Source organism: Orbicella franksi, chromosome 15 (genome assembly GCF_964199315.1).
Source record: "Orbicella franksi chromosome 15, jaOrbFran1.1, whole genome shotgun sequence".
NCBI classification, from domain to species: Eukaryota; Metazoa; Cnidaria; class Anthozoa; order Scleractinia; family Merulinidae; genus Orbicella; species Orbicella franksi.
Window position 1 is genome coordinate 13089274 of NC_138159.1, and position 18158 is coordinate 13107431.

The window sequence follows — 18158 nt, forward strand, 5'->3', positions numbered from 1 at the left end:
TTGATTATTCATGTCGTTGTTACCCAACCAAAACGCCTCATTCTGGTAAGGTGGATGATCGAGTTTAGAAAACCAATAAAAAACGATATGAAAACCGCACGTGCTTGGAAACGATTTCAAACCCGCGTGTAAAATGTTTCTTAATCTACATATTCATAGAGCAAGACCAACACATGAAGATGAACAACTTTATTTAATCACACAGAGTTACAATACACTTTAAAGCAAGCTTATTTACTGCTGACATTGAATGTAACGGTACAGTTGTTGAAGTCCTCAAAAAAGAAAAAGCTATTCTTTTCTAAATTAATTCTCCATCATTGATTGCGACCTTGTCTTTTGGTTCGGTCTCAACCTTGCTTATACACTTCGGCCCCTAAATGGCACTTACATGGGAAACAACTTTCTCCTGCGGTTTTTATATTGAGTAAACTTTGGAATAGCGCTGGACACACAAGTTTCCTCTTCTTAAGCTAGTTTAGGAGGTCTAAATCTGTACTTTGCCATCTGCATTGCGAAGCAACGTGCTCGCTCAGAAGTCACAAACAGTTAGGTAACAACGTGGCATTGAATGCAAATAAAATAATATCACAGACCAGCAAGCAGCAATTAGGTGACAGGTTCACATTCCACGCCTCAAATAAAACATATTTAAATTCAGAGAACTTATTGTAATGATAATTTCTACAAATTTTCTTTGTTGAAGAACTAATTTCAAAAACTTGCGCTTCGGGTTTCATCAGGTTTCAAAACGCTCGAAAACAATAAAAACAAATGTTTTGTCGCGTTTGGAAACCAGTGATGAAGCCCGAAGCACGAGTTCTTGAAATAGTACGTGGACAACGAAAACGTGTGGCTTGGTATGATAAACATCAAAGGGTTGGTGTTTGTTACAATGAGTTGTTTTTTGTTACATTAGGGTTCCTGGCTTATAATTGATTCTATTTTGGGTGTGACATTCAGGTTTAAAGCAGCATCCTCAGTGCTGAGGTCTCATTCACCCTGGTGATTTGGAAGAGAGCAGATCGAGAACAACAAGAGCTGTATTACGCTAAAATCTTACTTGCGTCTACCATCATGGTAAGTGTTGCACGAGAAAAGGTTTCGTTTCATTTTGACCGATGAATTTACTCTACTGCTTATTTTGAACTTGTGACTGATGTCAGATTTATCCCAATTTCTTTCCGCAGAGTATGATTAAACCAGAAATGAAGATCAAGCTGCGTATGGACGGTGCTGTAAACGGGCACAAGTTCGTGATTACAGGGGAAGGAAGTGGCCAGCCTTTCGAGTAAGTAAAAGTGTACAAATGTTTAATCATTGCGGTCAGTTTTACGGCACCCTTGCTTCGAGCATTGCTTAGTATATTTTTTTCGTATTCTTTTCCCATTGAACAAGATATCTAATACCGAGAATACGTCCAAAGCCGTATTTTATTCCGTATATCGCAACAGATACAGGGTTTATTTCTCTTTCCTTCGATTTTACGACCCTTACGGTTACCGTACACCTTCAGAGGTGTCTAAGTCCAAGCAATGTTGCGCGTCCAGTTTAAACTGTAGACACCTGAGCCCCTATTTCCAATTAATTAAAGCTCATAGAGCTGGCTATCAAACTATACCAAGAATTAAAATAAAAATTGAAATAAAAAGGAATTGTCGAATTTTTTACGACCTGTAAATGCGAGCGCCCAAATCACCTTTTGAAAGCTACAAGGCGAAGCGAATCTTGTTTTTCGTTTATTTAATTTGTTCCTAATCAGTTTCTGGACCCAAAGCGCTAAAGAACGTGTGTGCGATTTGTCATATTTAATTTCCGTGAAAAGTTACAGAACATGTTCGAAATACGATGCAAAAAGATGGACTGCCCGCAGAGAAGTTGTGCTCTACGTCTAAATTTGAGAGCAAACGAACAAATTCTCTTTGACTTGTAGCTTTTAAAAAAGACGCGAAAGGTCATTCGGACGCTCGCATTTAGAGGTCGAGAAAAATTCGACAATTCATTTTATCCCCAATTTCTTGGTATATTGTGATAGCCAGTTCTATAAGCTTTACTTTGATATAGGGGTTTTAAGTATCTACGGTTTCAACCAGACGCGCTTCATCGTTTGGACGCGAGACACCTCTAAAGTTTCTCCAAAGGTAAACGAACGAACAAGATAGCGAGAAAATGTACACGAAGACTTTCAAAAATGAATAATTATCCTTGCCTCGAAATCGAAACCTAAAATCTACCTGCCTTTGCTCTATGTTACAAGGATTGTGGGGCTAAAGGGCTCCACTTGCTATGTATTTCTTAGCCATTCATCATTTACCTGAAAAAAACCTTTCATTACTTGCGTTTTTGTCAGATTGAAGACATCCTCTGTGATGCGACCAGTCTGTTAAGTGTCTATTTATTTAACGTTTCCATAGCTAGTTTATCAAGTAATTCTCGCCTTGTTTCTGAGTTGCTTTCTTTTCCCCTGTTTCTCTTTCTTTGCCACATAGAAAAGTTGGTCGTCGCCTCATTTGTGTCAAAGTATAAGCACTGTAAAAGTGCGCACTATTCAAAAGAGCGAGCAACCAATTAACTCAGTCAAAAGGAACTTACTGAAATGTTTGCGTATGGATAATAGAGCCAAATGGTAATGAAACCTGGAAGTTCTTTGTTTATGTTTTTGTTGGCTATTTTGGGGGTTGACCCCGCACAAAACCTGGCAATATACAAAAGGCGGTTATGTGTGCTCACACAACTAACCAAGAGAAGCATTGCGATTGTAGTGTGATTTATACACAATCAATGAGCATTAAACGAAAGATGGGCAGTGTCAAGGACCTTTCAACATACATTTTAGCCAGTTTGTTTGTTTCTTTCAGGTTCACCGACCCTCCTAACCATTTCCCTCTATTCAAATTTCTATAGTTTGGTGGTGTAAAAGAAAGCCACCAAATATTTACCAGGAAAACAATCATACGGTTCTGAAAGTTTGAGGTCATGATCAGACTGTAATAGTCAAAAGCAAATATTCACTTGTTTAATGAGGGCTTTATCTACTAACAGAATGCTGTTGATGAGAAGTTTAGAACTATTTTTCGATTGCCATTAATCAGGCAAAGCAGATAAGTGTATCTGGCGTCATTATCCAAGGACTTTGGAACAGAGAAAAAAAATGCACTGCATATGAACAGTTCCTTTTTTTTACGTCTTTGGTTTCTTGTTTGTGTTTTAGGGGAAAACAGACTATGGACCTGACAGTCATAGACGGCGGACCTCTGCCTTTCGCTTTCGATATCTTGACAACAGTATTCGATTACGGCAACAGGGTATTCGCCAAATACCCAGAAGACATCCCAGACTATTTCAAGCAGTCGTTTCCTGAGGGGTTTTCTTGGGAACGAAGCATGACTTACGAAGACGGGGGCATTTGCCTCGCCACAAATGACATAAAGTAAGTAAGACGTAGAGCTAATGGCTCTCGCTAAGAAGATTTATAGGAAATTTATATGAACCAGCACAAAAAATTAATACGTGATACTTCCGTCGGAGAATTACCATGAAAACTGTCATCCCAAGTCAGACTATTCTGAAATTCTATCTACAAATTTTCCAAGCGATTGCGGTTTATTTAGTTCAGCTTTGCATTCACTGTGGAATGAGTATGCTTCATCAACTGATGTTTACAAGCTCGTGGAAACGTCTTCCAGAGTTAAAAACCTGAAGAAGTTTGCACGATAAATACGCAATCTGATACATCTAAACAACTTATATGATAAATTCGCCAAGAAAAATTAAAGGTCATTTCATTGACATACTACGGAAATTCCTCACTACTCCTCAATACCTACTCCTCTTCTCTTCAGTTCAAACTGGCGCCAATATCCTTGTTTGACGTCACTAGCCCCAGTCTCCGTTGCCTTAGGTCGTGTGCTTAGTGATCCCGACTGAATAAATTCATAAAAAAGTCTGTTTTAACCAACAACACAACTGCTTGCGGCAATTTGTTCCATGCAATATAAGATTATCCCGATAAAAATATATTTGGGGTTATATAAACTTTAAGGCATTTTTCCAAAATGGTTCTCTCTGTGTATCATAAAAGGGAAGAAGAAAAAAATCGCCACTGGTTTTGTCTGGTATCATCTATTAAATTACATTGCTAACTATGCCTGTAAATGACAAAGTCTTCCTTTTATCTTTACATGGTAACACTGACTATCTTTTATTTCTTTTTTGTCAGAATGAAGAAAGACGTCGACAACTGTGACTGTTTAATTTAATGTTTTCTTGTTTATTTTCTTAAGTGGTCGTGGTAGCATTACTGAGTATATATGGCTGACCTTTCTTCCATCAGAATGGAAGGCGACTGCTTTTCCTATGAAATTCGATTTGACGGGGTGAACTTTCCTGCCAATAGTCCAGTTATGCAGAAGAAGACCGTGAAATGGGAGCCATGCACTGAGGAAATGTATGTGCGTGATGGAGTGCTTAAAGGTGATCTTAACATGGCTCTGTTGCTTGAAGGAGGTGGCCATTTCCGATGTGACTTGAAAACTACTTACAAGTAAGTTTTTCTTTTTTATTATGCGTTTAAGATATTGATGACTTACAATAAGAAAACATGAATAAGTTCATCAAGACATAAATAAGTTTTAGTGGTCACTGTTACAGTGGAATCAGTGACCTTAGCTCCGACTTCTAGATTAGAGATGCCCCATGTGGGGATTGGTGTTGAACACTCCAAAAATATCTGAACTGCAAACACAAGATCCAGTTAGTTATCCAGCGAACGACCTTACCTAGGAGGAGATAACTTTTTTTTTTTTTTTTAATCAGGATAGTAAACTTCGAAAGCTGGCAACGATCAGGCTACGGTAGTAGTTTGCACATTTAAAATAGTATTGTATTTTTTATATGCTGATGCACTCGACCCAGTGTCACTAATTCGAGTTCCTTTGCTTCTTTGCATACAGAGCTAAGAAGGTTGTCCAGATGCCAGACTATCACTTTGTGAATCACCGACTTGAGATAACATGGCATGACAAGGATTACAACAATGTTAAGCTGTCTGAACATGCAGAAGCTCATTCTGGGCTGCCAAGGCAGGCCAAATAAAGGCTTGACGAAAAGCCAAAACGGCAAAGAGTGAAAGAAAGTATATACAAATAGATATTTTTCAATTGAAAGGCATTACACTCGGAATTAGTATTTGATACTTTCAATTCAAGGATTTATTTTGGAATTTGCTAGGCACTAGCTTTATTGTTAAATTAAGTTAAAGACGGTTTAACATTTTCTCGGTATTACAACCTAGGCATAGACGTCTTAAACCCAGTAGTGGTCAAGTACAAGTAAGAAAACTGTGGTGAGAATAAACTTGTAGTCGAAGCCAGGTTTTGTCGAGTTTTCTTGTCATAGAGTAATGGTTTTGGAAAGATTTTGAATTTTTCCTTCCCCTTCGTCGCACCTTAGTTTTTTGGTTTAAAACGGTCAAGTACAACTGGAATGGTGCAAAATTTGAAACGGGAATCACACACTCTTTCCTTTCTTTCTTTGCTTTTTAGACTTGGAAAATATTATTCTCCTAGTTGTAGTGGTGAAGCGATTTCACTCCATCACTCCTTCTTCACTGGGTCACTTCCTCTTAGACATTTGAAACCCCATTGGGGGGGGGGGGGGGTGGAGGGGAACTCGAATATGAAAAGGTCAGGGATGCTCTTCGGTAAATTTGAGTTTTACTCCTAAAGGAGACTAATATGGGAGTTGCTCGAGCTTCATAAGACCCCTAAAAGATAGCACTTAAAACGAAATAGGTTCGATTACTAGCCACTGTTCAAGAAAGTATCTGTCGCGCACTTGAAGACCCGACGCGTGTACTCGAGAGATCAGCGGAAATCAAGTCTAAAACCAGAAATTAAATGAGAGCGTTTCTTTTAATTGTTACTTCTTCGAATACACCTAAAGGTTACTTTGACAGCTAAAGATGGTGATGTTTCGTCGTCAACACCCTAAGTGAGACCAGAATCCTTGATTTGTGCCCCAGGCGACGAGCATCTCCAACCTTTTCATATAGGAGTTCCCCTCCCCCGGGTTTCGAACATCCGCTGTTTAGGCCGTTTTACGGTCGCATGCACTGTGTCAAGATAGGTATTCTTTGAAGTTCTGACGCAAGTACCCAATATCTGACCGCAGAAATACTCTACATTCAATAAATTTTCTCACAAACGTTTTTATAACTAGAAGCTACCTGTAATTATATAAATAACTCATACAGGTTTAACCATACTCGTTTGCCGAAAAAGAAGACATTGAAAGTCACAAAATTGATGAGCTGTATGAATTTTCCAATGATTCAAGCCGTGATTAAGTGTTTTAGACGATCAACAGTCAAGAGAATTGAAGAGAATCCGAACGACCTGTCCCGCTGTTTATTTCTATAATATTGTAAATAAATAAATACAGTCAATTAAATACGGACATGGCGAAATGAGGAACAAATAGTTGATAAGCTTAAATATGTATAGCAGAAATGACGAGGAAAAGATTGTTGTTATTCATCGTGGTAGATGCAATAATAAGGTTTATTATATGGCTTTGGCTTGTGGCCGATATAACGCGCGCTCTGATTGGTTAATTGTCACTGAATTGTAGGGCATTATTCTCCCGTAATGCCCACGGGCCGATTACGGATTATGCAAATTAGGAAGAGCCCGGTTCTGAAAATTCAAGCGCATTGAAGCGATGAAAGCCGATTAAAATCAGTACGAGAATATCAGTAGCTAAAAGTTTAGAGATATTTCTTTAATAAAATGTATATAGATGATTTACCAGTCGGTAACCTTGGCGGGCACTAGTGAAAAACAATCAAAGTTTGCCTAGTCTTAAGTAAAGCTAAAATCGCTAAGTAAAAAACACCATCGGCAGATCTGCCATGCATCCTGAGCAGAACACCACAAAGAAACTTATAAGTTATCATCTTAGTCACAGCAATTACCGAAGTATTGAACTCCGTCAAAGTTCTCGTCAAATAGATTCCCTCGCTTTGACACAAGCAAGTGTAAATCAGCTTCCAGGATCATCAGATGTAAACAATCGGGCGGTTTCTGTCGGTAGCAGTGTTTCTGATAACTGCAGGCGTTCACAAGGCTTGAAATGTTCATCCATAAATCCCAGAATGAAGAAGGCGAAGATATGTTGTCGAAAGCGAATGCGAAGATCGAGTTAAGCTTATTTTGAGCAGTGCATTCTGAAGCATTAGTATCTTCTTTCACCGAAAGACGGTTGGTTTGGACAATTTTGAAGCACTTGCTGTCTTTTCTACATGCGTTGACGTTTCGCCCCAAAAGTCGGAAAAACTTCCCCATCAACTTGTGGTACCACGATACTAAAATACGTTTTTGAGGCCGTGACAGTGACTTTTCCGTAAAGAAATGAGTGTTTTTAACGGAATACGTAATACAGTGGTGAAGTTCACTGACTGTGTAGTTTTGCCCTAGGTTTGAGACGATGAATGAATCGGTAAACGCGCGCATCGCCGGATGTAAATTGACGACTTTCGCTCGAATGATTTTTCCCTTTATTGATGAGCCATATAATAAACAACTTAATAACCTCAACCGTTCGGTCGTTACGGGAAAATCTCAAACCTCGGCCTACCGTATTGACCTCGCTATCGCTCGGTCAATACGGCAAGGCCTCAGTTTGAGATTTTCCCGTAACGACCTCACTCTCGGTTATTAAGTAGTTAGTATTATCGTTTGTCTCACGATGTAGTCACTTGAGATGTAGATCGCGACGTTTCGACTGCTTACTGCTAGTCTTCTTCAGGCGATGAGGTCGACTGATTGCACGGTATCATTTATATGACAAAGGTCGGCTGTGATTGGTGCATTTCGATCCTCCTATTGTTCCATTGTTCCGGCGAGTAGCTGTTCCCTCAGTGGTCCGCTGTTGTACCGTTCTCCTGTTGTTGTGTTTCTTGATCGTGAGTATCCATGCTTCAGGAATTTCAATTCCACTATCCATGTTGATGTTATTAGGGTGAAGTCTTACGTGAATAGCTTCCTTGACCCTACGTGTGTACCAGTGAGGATCTCGATCAATAAACTTGACCTCATTCCATATAGGATAGTGGCCGGTCTCGTGGGTGTGTTCAGAAACGGCGGAGGTCTGGGTACGGGCGAGTCGTATATCCCTGTTGTGTTCTTTGATCCTCTCCTGCATAGATCTCCCTGTTTCCCCGATGTAGACGGAGTGGAGATATCAGAGGCGGTTTATAATAAGATCAGACCCCGACACAAACAACCACCTAGGATCTATGGTTTGTCGAAGATCCACAAGGCCGACACACCGCTTAGGCCAATTGTGTCGTGTGTCAACACCTTTGCATACGACCTGTCTGCTTTCTTGGCTACCGTATTATCTCCTCTTGCAGGTAACTCAAACTTCACAGTGAAGAACTCAACTGACTTCGCCTCCACCATCGCCAGTGAAGAGATCCAGGACCACGAGATCATGGTGTCTTTCGACGTAGAGTCACTGTTTACCAACGTACCGATCGAGGGCGCCGTACAAGCCGCACTACAAAAAATGGAGAACGACGCAGGCCTGGCTAACCGCACCACACTTACACCAGTTCAAATCGCGGACCTCTTGGATTTCGTATTAAGATCTACGTACTTCCAGTACAACGGATCGATTTACGAACAACGAGACGGCGCAGCCATGGGGAGCCCTGTATCCGCGGTTATTGCTAATCTCTACATGGAGATATTTGAAGAACAAGCAATAGAGTCCGCACCTTGCAAGCCTAAGATCTGGAAACGCTACGTAGATGATACTTTAACCATCCTGGATCGGGATAGAGTTGACGTCTTCCTGCAACACGTGAACAGTCAACAACCATCAATCCTTTTCACCATGGAGATCGAGAACAACAGCAAGATCGCCTTTCTTGACACGTAAGTTTACAGAGAATCTGATGGCCGCCTTACCACCAGTGTCTACAGGAAACTAACACATACTGATCAGTACCTAGCGTATGATCCACACCACCCTCAGTCAGTAAAGCGCTGTATTGTGAAGTGTCTGTACGGCCGGGCTAAACGTCTCGTGACCAAACCATCAGCAACCGCTGGAGAGAAGAAACATCTGTCATCCGTACTTGTTCTAATGGATATCCCTCCTCTTTTGTACAGAAGATCACAAAGGCACGAACAACCCCAAAAAGAGAACCTGTCGCAGAATTTAAATCCACCGCCGTTTTACCTTATGTCCAAGGAGTTTCAGAGTCTCTCCGCCGCTGCCTAGAACTACAAGGCATTCGCACCGTCTTTAAGTCCGACACGCGGCCATACTCCAGCTGATAGGTTGACAGAGACTTGCACCCTCCGCTCGGTTTGTGTTTGAAGAAAGTCATCTTTTCTTGGTGGGATTTTTTAAGAAAAAAAGACTCGTTTCTATTTGTCATGTCGACAAACGATAGCGGAGGTTGATCTAATGTTTTAAGATAAGGTTGCACTGAAGCAAAAAAATTAAGATAGCAACAGAAAGCAAGAATTAACAGGTAGCGAAGAAGATCGCAAAAGAGAGCGGGCCAGAGCTGGGGAAGGAGGCGAAACAGTACTGAACAATGCCGTGAATTATAGCGAGTCAATGGCTAGAGAAAGAAGATGTGTGGGTTATTGGCCAAGTGTGAGGTCAAGATGGCTGGATATTGGCCAAGTTCTTTTTTTGCGTGTTTATGGACCGAGACGGAGTCGAGGGCCATAAACTTGCAAAAAAAGAACGAGGCCAATATCCAGCCATCTTGACCGAACAAGCTTGGTCAATAAAGGATTTATTATATGGCTTTCGGGGACATTTTTCTTGCGGGACACGGCGGGTAGTCCCGAACGGGCAAGATAGCTCCATCTTGCCCGCTCGGGTAGCCAATCACAGCGCAGGATTTGATTCATCTTGCCTGCTCACGGAGCTATCCATATAATAAGAAATAATACCGAACAATGCCGTGAAGCAAAGCTAACGAGGGCTATATATAGAAAGACGAAAGTACCCGACAAATGAACTTCCCAAGTTTAAAATTCGTGCGACGCGATGCTCTGCAGCCGTGCAAGAAAAGTCACATGATTTGATCAGGTGATGAACAAGAGAAGTCAAACGTGTCTGTGTGAACAGAGAAATTACAAAACAGTAAACACAGCGGAAAAAAGAAAAGAAAAGATTAGTTCAATTCAGTCTTCACAACTTTTGCTTAAAGTTTCTGCCTGGAAGATTTACACTGGCCGAAGTGAATTGCCAAGTTGCGGTAAATATATTTTGTAACGTTTCACTAATGAGATTGGAATATGTTTGTCATGTATAATTCGTGTTAACTGTAGAAGTACATTAATTAGGCGTGCTTGCAGGTATGATAAATCCTTAGGGGCTATTAGGCTATTTAAGATTTTGTAAGTTATGCAAGAGCCACTCGAAGGCATCTCTTTCAACTTTGCTTTATCTGTTATGCCGTCGCATACTGAACGGGCGAGTGTTCCTGCTTCAATCGCTGAATCCTTCAATGAGGGAGATCCTGTTCATGCGACTGCTTCAGGATCATCGGGGTCGACGTTGTCCAACGCCGAGACTTTGGAGTTGTTTTCTCAGCTTTTGGACATTAAGTTTGACCAGAAGTTCGCTGCATTCAAACGTGATCTAGACGAGAAAGAAGCTGCCACTCAGTTCCAACTGAAGAAGCTAAAACCGGAATCCAAGGCTTCCAGTTCTTTTAACTTCAAAGGAAACAAAGTACAATACGGATTCAACAGTTCTCTGCTGGATGCAATAGACAAGACTATCAAGACCATCTCAAAAGGAAACCTTTCAGCAGCTAATTCAGAGCTCGAAAGAGCGAAAACTCTCATTACTAAACACAACCAGTTAATTCGTTTTGCGGACAAGAGCCCCGCTGGTTGGACAGCCGTTGAAGAATACGAATCGGACGAACTCGCAGACGATTCAGAGGACGAGAAAAAACTCCGATCAGCCGAGAGAAGAGCGCTCGTCAAGATTAGGGAGAAGAAGCGTAAAAATGCGTCTAGCCGGTCTAACTCTACAACTACCCAGCCTAAAACCAGCGAAGCGCCATCTACCGGTTTGTCCACTGGCAGTTTGTTTTCTCCTAATCAGCCTTATTTTCGCATGCAGTCCTTTCATGGACATCAGCCTCAACCGGCAGACAAGTGCTTTAGCTGCGGACAGAGAGGCCATTGGGCGAATTCTTCCCTCTGCCCAAGCCGTTTAAGAGGTACCGCTGCAGCTGTCCCAAGCAGTAAAAATACGAACGGACGATAATTATCAAGCCGTTTTCCAGAGACTAGGGCAAGATGAGTATAATTTAATTGATTTAGTCAAATGTTTAGGAGACTTTGACCCAGTTGAACTTACCGGTAACTTTGCTGAATCATCTGACTCACGTGACAGTTGTTCTAGCGCTGAATATCAGGACGAAACGCCTATTGTTAAAGTTAAAGGCAATCTTAAGCTTAATGTAGCTTTTTGGGAGCATATAGGTGCTTCTCGCGTTGTTCGCGATACCATTTTAGACGGGTATAAGATTCTTTTTATTTACACCCCACCTTCAGCCCATTTTTCCAATAATCGCTCAGCCATTCAGTATAGCGATTTCGTTGGGCAGGCCATTTCTGATCTCCTGGCCACAGGTTCAGTGGTTGAATGCGAGTCTGCCCCTACTGTCGTGAATCCCTTATCAGTTTGTATACAGTCTAACGGTAAGAAAAGGCTTATTTTAGATTTACGGCACCCTAATGATTTTGTTATGAAATGCGAGGTGAAATTCGAAGACGCTAAAACCATGCTTTTTAGCTTTGTCGATAGTTCCCAGAATTGGCTTTTTTCATTCGATATCAAATCTGGTTATTATCATATAGAGATTTTTCCGCCGGACCAAGAGTTTTTAGGTTTTTCCTGGTCTAAGGATGGGTTAATTCACTTTTACAAATTTACTGTTTTACCATTCGGCCTTTCCACTGGCCCTTATATATTTACTAAAATCATGAGGCCCTTAGTGCGTTACTGGCGCCTTCAGGCTTTCAGAATAGCTGTATATTTGGATGATGGTTTAGGTGTGTGCCCTACATTCGCCGACTGTTGCTCCCAGTCCATGGCTGTTAAATCGGATTTGTTCCGTGCTGGTTTTGTGGCGAATACCCAGAAAAGCATCTGGGCTCCAGTTCAGTCTCTTCGCTGGTTGAGCTATCGCTGGGATTTAAAGGATAACTTACTGATTGTGCCTGAAGACAAAATTGACGAGTTACTCGTGGGTATCGATTATGCACTCTCCCAGAGTAGTCTACCTGCCAGGCAGCTGGCTTCTGTCGCGGGTAGTATTATTTCCAATATGCTTGTTTTCGGTAATATGTGCAAACTTATGACTAAGTCTTCATAGGGCCCTTGACCGTAGAGAAGGGTGGGAGTCTCGAGTTGATTCGGATCCCTGCGCTCCCAAGGAGTTAGAGTTCTGGAAGAATAATGTTTCTCATCTCAATTCCAGGTGTTTAGCAGACGCTGTTCGCAGACCATCTCGTATTGTTTATTTAGATGCTAGCGCTGTTGGATGTGCTGCTTTTATTACCATTGATGGTTGCCACGTGGAGAGAACTCCACTGTGTTAGTTTTTCATTAAAGAGTTTCGCACATCTTCTTTCAGGATGTTATGTTAAGTGGTTTACTGATAACCAAGCTGTTCCTTCGATCGTCGATTCTGGTAGTATGAAACAGCATTTGCATCAACTCGCGGTTGATATATTTCATACCGCCAGAGAAAACAATATCGAAATTGAGGCTGAGTGGATACCTCGTTCATTAAACGAGAAAGCTGATTACTTGAGCAAGATTGTCGACTGTGACGACTGGACAGTTAAAGATTGTTATTTTCATGCAGTCAACTCTTATTGGGGTCCCTGTTCAGTAGATTGTTTCGCTAGTTACAAAAACCACAAGGTTCCCCGATTCTATTCGAAGTTCTTTAATCCCGATTCCTTGGGAATGGATTCCCTAGCGTTTAGTTGGGTAGGAGAAACCTGTTGGCTGGTGCCACCTGTTTCATTAGTTAAAAATGTCACCCGCCATGTATGTTTTTGTCAATGCAGCTGAATTCTGGTTATTCCTTATTGGCCTTCAGCTCCCTTTTGGCCCTTTTTGGTAGAACGCAGGGGGGTTTTCCGATGATTTGTCATTGATTTTCTCTTTGTTGAGAACGGCAAAGATGTTTATCTCCATGGGGCAAATAATAGTTCCCTTTTTGGCTCAGAGAATTTTAGTACCCCAGTGTTCTTTCTGCTGCTTGACGGAGCTGTACAGTACAGTGTCCAGTAGAATCTGTTTATGAGACGTCATGTCGCGCGGTCACTTGGCCATGTTTTATGAGGGACTGCCCGTTCACCATGCATGTGTTGGCTATGGGTGATTAACCTTTTCTAGGCCGTTGGGCCATTGTCGTCTTTGTGCGGGACTGCCCGTTTATTGTTGTGCTGAACGCACCATTTAGGCCACTGGGCCCTCCTTATGTTTTTGGTTGCGCTGCATTTGCATTATTTCTATTTGTTCTCACATTTCTTGTTGTTATTTCTCTTGTTTACAAGGTAGATGTGCGTTTGCCTCAAAGGTTGCCCACTTAAGAGATCCAGAGCTTCGAAAGTTAGCGGAAGGTCTTCCCTTGCGTGCCGCTAAAGCAAAGGCCCCATCAACAACGGAGCGTTATTCAAGAGCCTTTCAAAAATTTAGAGAATGGTCTTCTTGCTTTGAAGAAGTCGTTTGCTTGCCCTCTGATGAGATGTCAGTTGCCCTTTTCTTGGAATTTTTGCTACAGCAGAGGTACCCCTACTCCACACTTGAGTCCGCCTGTTATGGCATAAACTGGGCACACAATTTGTATGGCTTTCCAAGTCCTTGTGATTCAAAATCGGTAAGGAACGTGCTCGAGGCTGAAAAAAGGGAACTTGCAAAACCTGTTCTCAAGAAAGAACCTGTTACTCCTGAAATGATTTTGAGTATATGTAACAGGTTTGCGGGTCCCAATGCTAATCTTTCTGATCTTGGCTTAGCTGCTATTTGCGTTACTGCCTATTCGGCCTTTCTCCGTTGCAACGAGTTAGCTAGCCTACGTTGTTGTGACGTAAGTTTTTGCGATACATTTGTGAGGATTTATGTATTTAAGAGCAAAACCGATGTTTATAGGGATGGCGCCCATGTTTTGTTAGCAAAATCAGACTCTGTGTCTTGCCCTTTTCACATGCTTAACAGATACGTCGGTGCCGCTGATTTAGACTTGTCTTCGTCTTTACCGTTTTTTCGCTCCTTGCATTTTCATAAAGTTACTTCTTCTTATAGTTTGCGTTCCACGGGTATGAGTTATACCAGAACTAGGGAAATAGTTTGACAAGCGTTTGCGGAATTAGGGTATCCTAAACACTTGTTTGGTTTACACAGTCTAAGAGCAGGAGGTGCTTCTGCAGCCGCTAACGCAGGCGTCAGTGATCGACTCTTCAAACGTCACGGCAGATGGAAGACTGATCGAGCCAAGGACGGCTATATTAAGGATAATAGGATAATTTAGAATCTTTACTCTCGTGTCGAGAAGTTTGCATACTTAGTTTTCTTTGTTCTCTTTCTTTCTTTCTTTCTTTTCGAAAGCGGGCATCAATAAACGAGATGCCCGCCCCTGATGCTGTGTTCGTGTTTATTAAGATTAGTTACAAAATATTTGATAATCGCTTCAGGGTGATAAGAGTATAAGTGACTTTTGTTATGGCGTTTGCTGTGAAAATTATCAAGTTGCCTCGGCGAGATAGCTTATTTTCAATAGGAATCCTTTTCGAAGTCTTCCTCATTTGAAGCCATGCTGTGAGACATTTTATAAATAACATCGTTTTGATCTCGCTATTCTCTAAACAATAACACGCGATTCGCTTTGTGGAGGTTGTTGTAAGTTGCGGCAGGTATATTTTGCAGGTTGCAGGTTGTAGATTGCAGGTTGCAGGTTGCAGGTTGCAGATTGAAATTTACTTATAACTGGAAAACCACTGGCTTTAAAAATAATTAATAACCTATATACTCGTCGGAGGGTTCTTACATAAAATAGTTTGCGTTTTTCACATAGTGAAAACATGATCGATCCGCTATACATCCTCGTCCGCAGAGCCTCCGTTTCTTTTGGTCACGTGGTCGGAGAAACGGAGGGCTCTGGTAGCAGCCATTACCGGATGTCCGTAAATCACGGACATCCGGTAACGCATGCGTAATTTTGGCCTGCATATTTGCTCATGCCCAGAAACTAATCCTGAGGGAGGGGAGAGAGGAATAGAGTGTATTCTTCAGATGTAAACAGATGGGAACGTTGACATGTGTTTCACTTCGCTGAAGTTAGGTGATTTAGAGTTAAAAAGAGAGTAAAAAGCGACCTGAAATGTCGTCGCCGCTTCAGACACGATTGCTAGCTTGTGTAATATTTTACCAACGGGTTTCGCGGTGCATTTTGTGGTGGACCGTCTAGAAAAATTCAGGGATCGACAGCTATCTTCTTGTTGTTTCTTCTCCTCATATTCGATAAAAAGGAGAAGTTTAAAGAGCGGGGTGCAGTTGTTAAAGTTTTCAAGCAAAGTAATCAGGATACGACATGTGTTACGTCTATCGATGACACGGTAAAATTTGTTTATGGACACACGGAAGCGTTTGTGGAAATCGGCCGTGGAAATTGCATCACTGACCAAAGGAATTAAATATAAACCGTGCTGATAGATGAAGGGAAAATTTTTTAATGGTAAGAACTATTTACTTCCTGGATATTTACATAGGTTTGTAAGCTGTAGCAGAATAAAAATCTGTTGAACTGAGGAAAGTTTTGTTGTATTGGAGTTTTGCTCATGTTTCCTTGCAAGGAATGTAATAAAGGTGCTCACTTTCATATGATCTTTCGGGTCCTTATTTTTTCAAGTAACCCTATTCTGTTTTTTTTTTTTTTCACAAAAGGGTCTTACACAATCAACAGATCATTAAACTGTCAAATTAAATCAATCAATCAACTTTTATTGTGCACTTTTTGCAGAATTAAGATACATCACTATTATAATTAAATAAATATCAGAAGAGAAATCTATTTTGCATATAGCTATGGAAAGAATAAAAAAATATGTGTGTGGTAACCAGGGTATAGGGTAGCAATTGCCTTTTGAAGTGATTACTACCATGTTAAGAAAAACGCAGAGAAAAAAAAACAAAAGTCTTATGCCAGTTGTTATCGAGTGGTTATAGATGTGTGCTGAGGGCTTCCATAATGGCTCTGCAGCAATTTTAATTAGCTTATTTGGAAGATCTAATGATGATTTTTGTACATTCAGGCTTGAGAAAAGCCTGCAGACATTACAAAACTAGATATAGGGCTATTCCCACCATTTTGTCCCCCAACCCCCACTGCTTTTGTTGATATAATTGTTTTTGTTCATTTTATACCTTTCAACCAGCTTATATAAAGCTTAATCTTTTGGGTGCTTTCAACAACAACAACAATTTTTTAATCAGTACTCCCATATGACAACATGGTGTTACCAAAAATATAATACAGCTAAAATGATGTAACTATAACATTAGTATTTAGCATTGGTATACATGTAGAGGTGCCTGATGTGAAGAGAGTGATTCATATTGGGGTGCCTCAATGTACATTATGGAAGATTTTTTTTGTAGGAAACTGCATAAACAAAATGAATGGGAAATAATGCAATGTCATCGCCCTTTTACAATTTGTGTTACTTCATAGTAATAAGGCTCTTCAGCCTGTTATACAACCATGTACAACAACAAATCTCGAACGCAGTAAAACGTCTACGTCTACGTCTACGTCTACGTCTTGTGGTTGATCAGAACATCAACCACATAGCTTTACTATTAACAATGATTCTATCTCCATCTCCTTTTTTTCAGTATTATTTACTGAACTGCAAGAGCAACATTCCTATTTGAATTATCCATATAGGGTCATCCTTCAAGGAATTTATGTAGCACTATTATGGTCTGAAAATTAACAAAGAATAGTAAATAATGGCACGAAATAAACTATCTTTCAAAGGCTAACAAAAAAAAAATGATATTTTTCTTATGGAGATTTTAATGTAACTCTGTACACCTATAATGTTTGATTTGTTTTTAGTAGAGATAATTCCCACGTTACATTTGGAAACCCACTAGTCTGATGATTCGTTATCAGTTATACATGTATAAATAATTGTCTCTTATATTTGTTCACAGTTATTGGCATGGATGATAAATTAAACATTACAACACAGGCACGCTTTAAGTGTGTACCCACATTTTGTGGGTCGATTATTATTCATATATTCACGCTATTGTTCTTTCTCATTGAATATTCATAATTCACGGACCGATTACTTTCCGAACATGTGGCTGGCTACTGCACGAGCGCAAACGCTTTGATGTTAGGTGCGATATTTTTGCTTTGTGTTAGGATTTCTGCTTGATTGATTTTTTAAACCCTATTGTTGCGACATATTTTGATTTATTCGTAAGAAAGGTCTGGAAAAGCTCAAAGCATGCACGTGGAAAGGCCCCGGGAAAGGCTGAGAAATTGACATGAACGCATTGCTCGGCGTCTGACCGCAAAAACACTCTCAAACATTCTAGTGTCTGGAATGTTTTTCATCAATAAATTCGCTCCTTTTATTCATTCCAGTGTTCATTTGAATCTAAGCTACGATTTTTGACGTCTCGCTTTGTTAAAATCATACCGCTTTGATGAGTCCAAGTGAACATAAACCCATGGAACGGAAGCCCGCTCGATTATTTATAAAAAAACTCTGTCGATCGATAGCTAGCTATTGGAAGTCGGCCCGTTTTCACCGAATTAAACGTAGACATTCATAAGCAAGAAGAAAATAAAACGATTGTGTTGGATTTTGAATTCTGTGTACCCTTTCGTTTGTCATTTACTGTTCCTTTAGATGTTTTCTTTTGTCTTTTAGCTTTTCTGGTACGAAACGATCGAGTCGAGTATAAACGTCACGGCAATGAATCAAACGCGATTTCTATTGGTCAGATCCATGTGGTTGCTGTGACGACCAACAAATCAACGCGAGTTAAGCGGAGCTGAATCGGGCGAATTTAAGTTT

General features: G+C 40.7%; 1 protein-coding gene and 1 pseudogene across 1 annotated transcript; both read left to right on the top strand.

Annotated features, from left to right (window-relative positions):
* Positions 1-835: 835 nt before the first annotated feature.
* On the top strand, positions 836-5371 carry LOC145470000 (GFP-like fluorescent chromoprotein cFP484). The gene is made up of 5 exons (XM_081453829.1): positions 836-1080; positions 1191-1291; positions 3212-3430; positions 4334-4543; positions 4953-5371. Exons 1-5 carry the CDS (start codon positions 1078-1080, stop codon positions 5092-5094), a joined length of 675 nt encoding a protein of 224 aa, XP_081309955.1. The 5' UTR covers positions 836-1077; the 3' UTR covers positions 5095-5371.
* A 6402-nt stretch (positions 5372-11773) lies between these two features.
* LOC145470045 (integrase/recombinase xerD homolog) lies at positions 11774-14759 on the top strand (annotated as a pseudogene).
* Positions 14760-18158: the final 3399 nt, after the last annotated feature.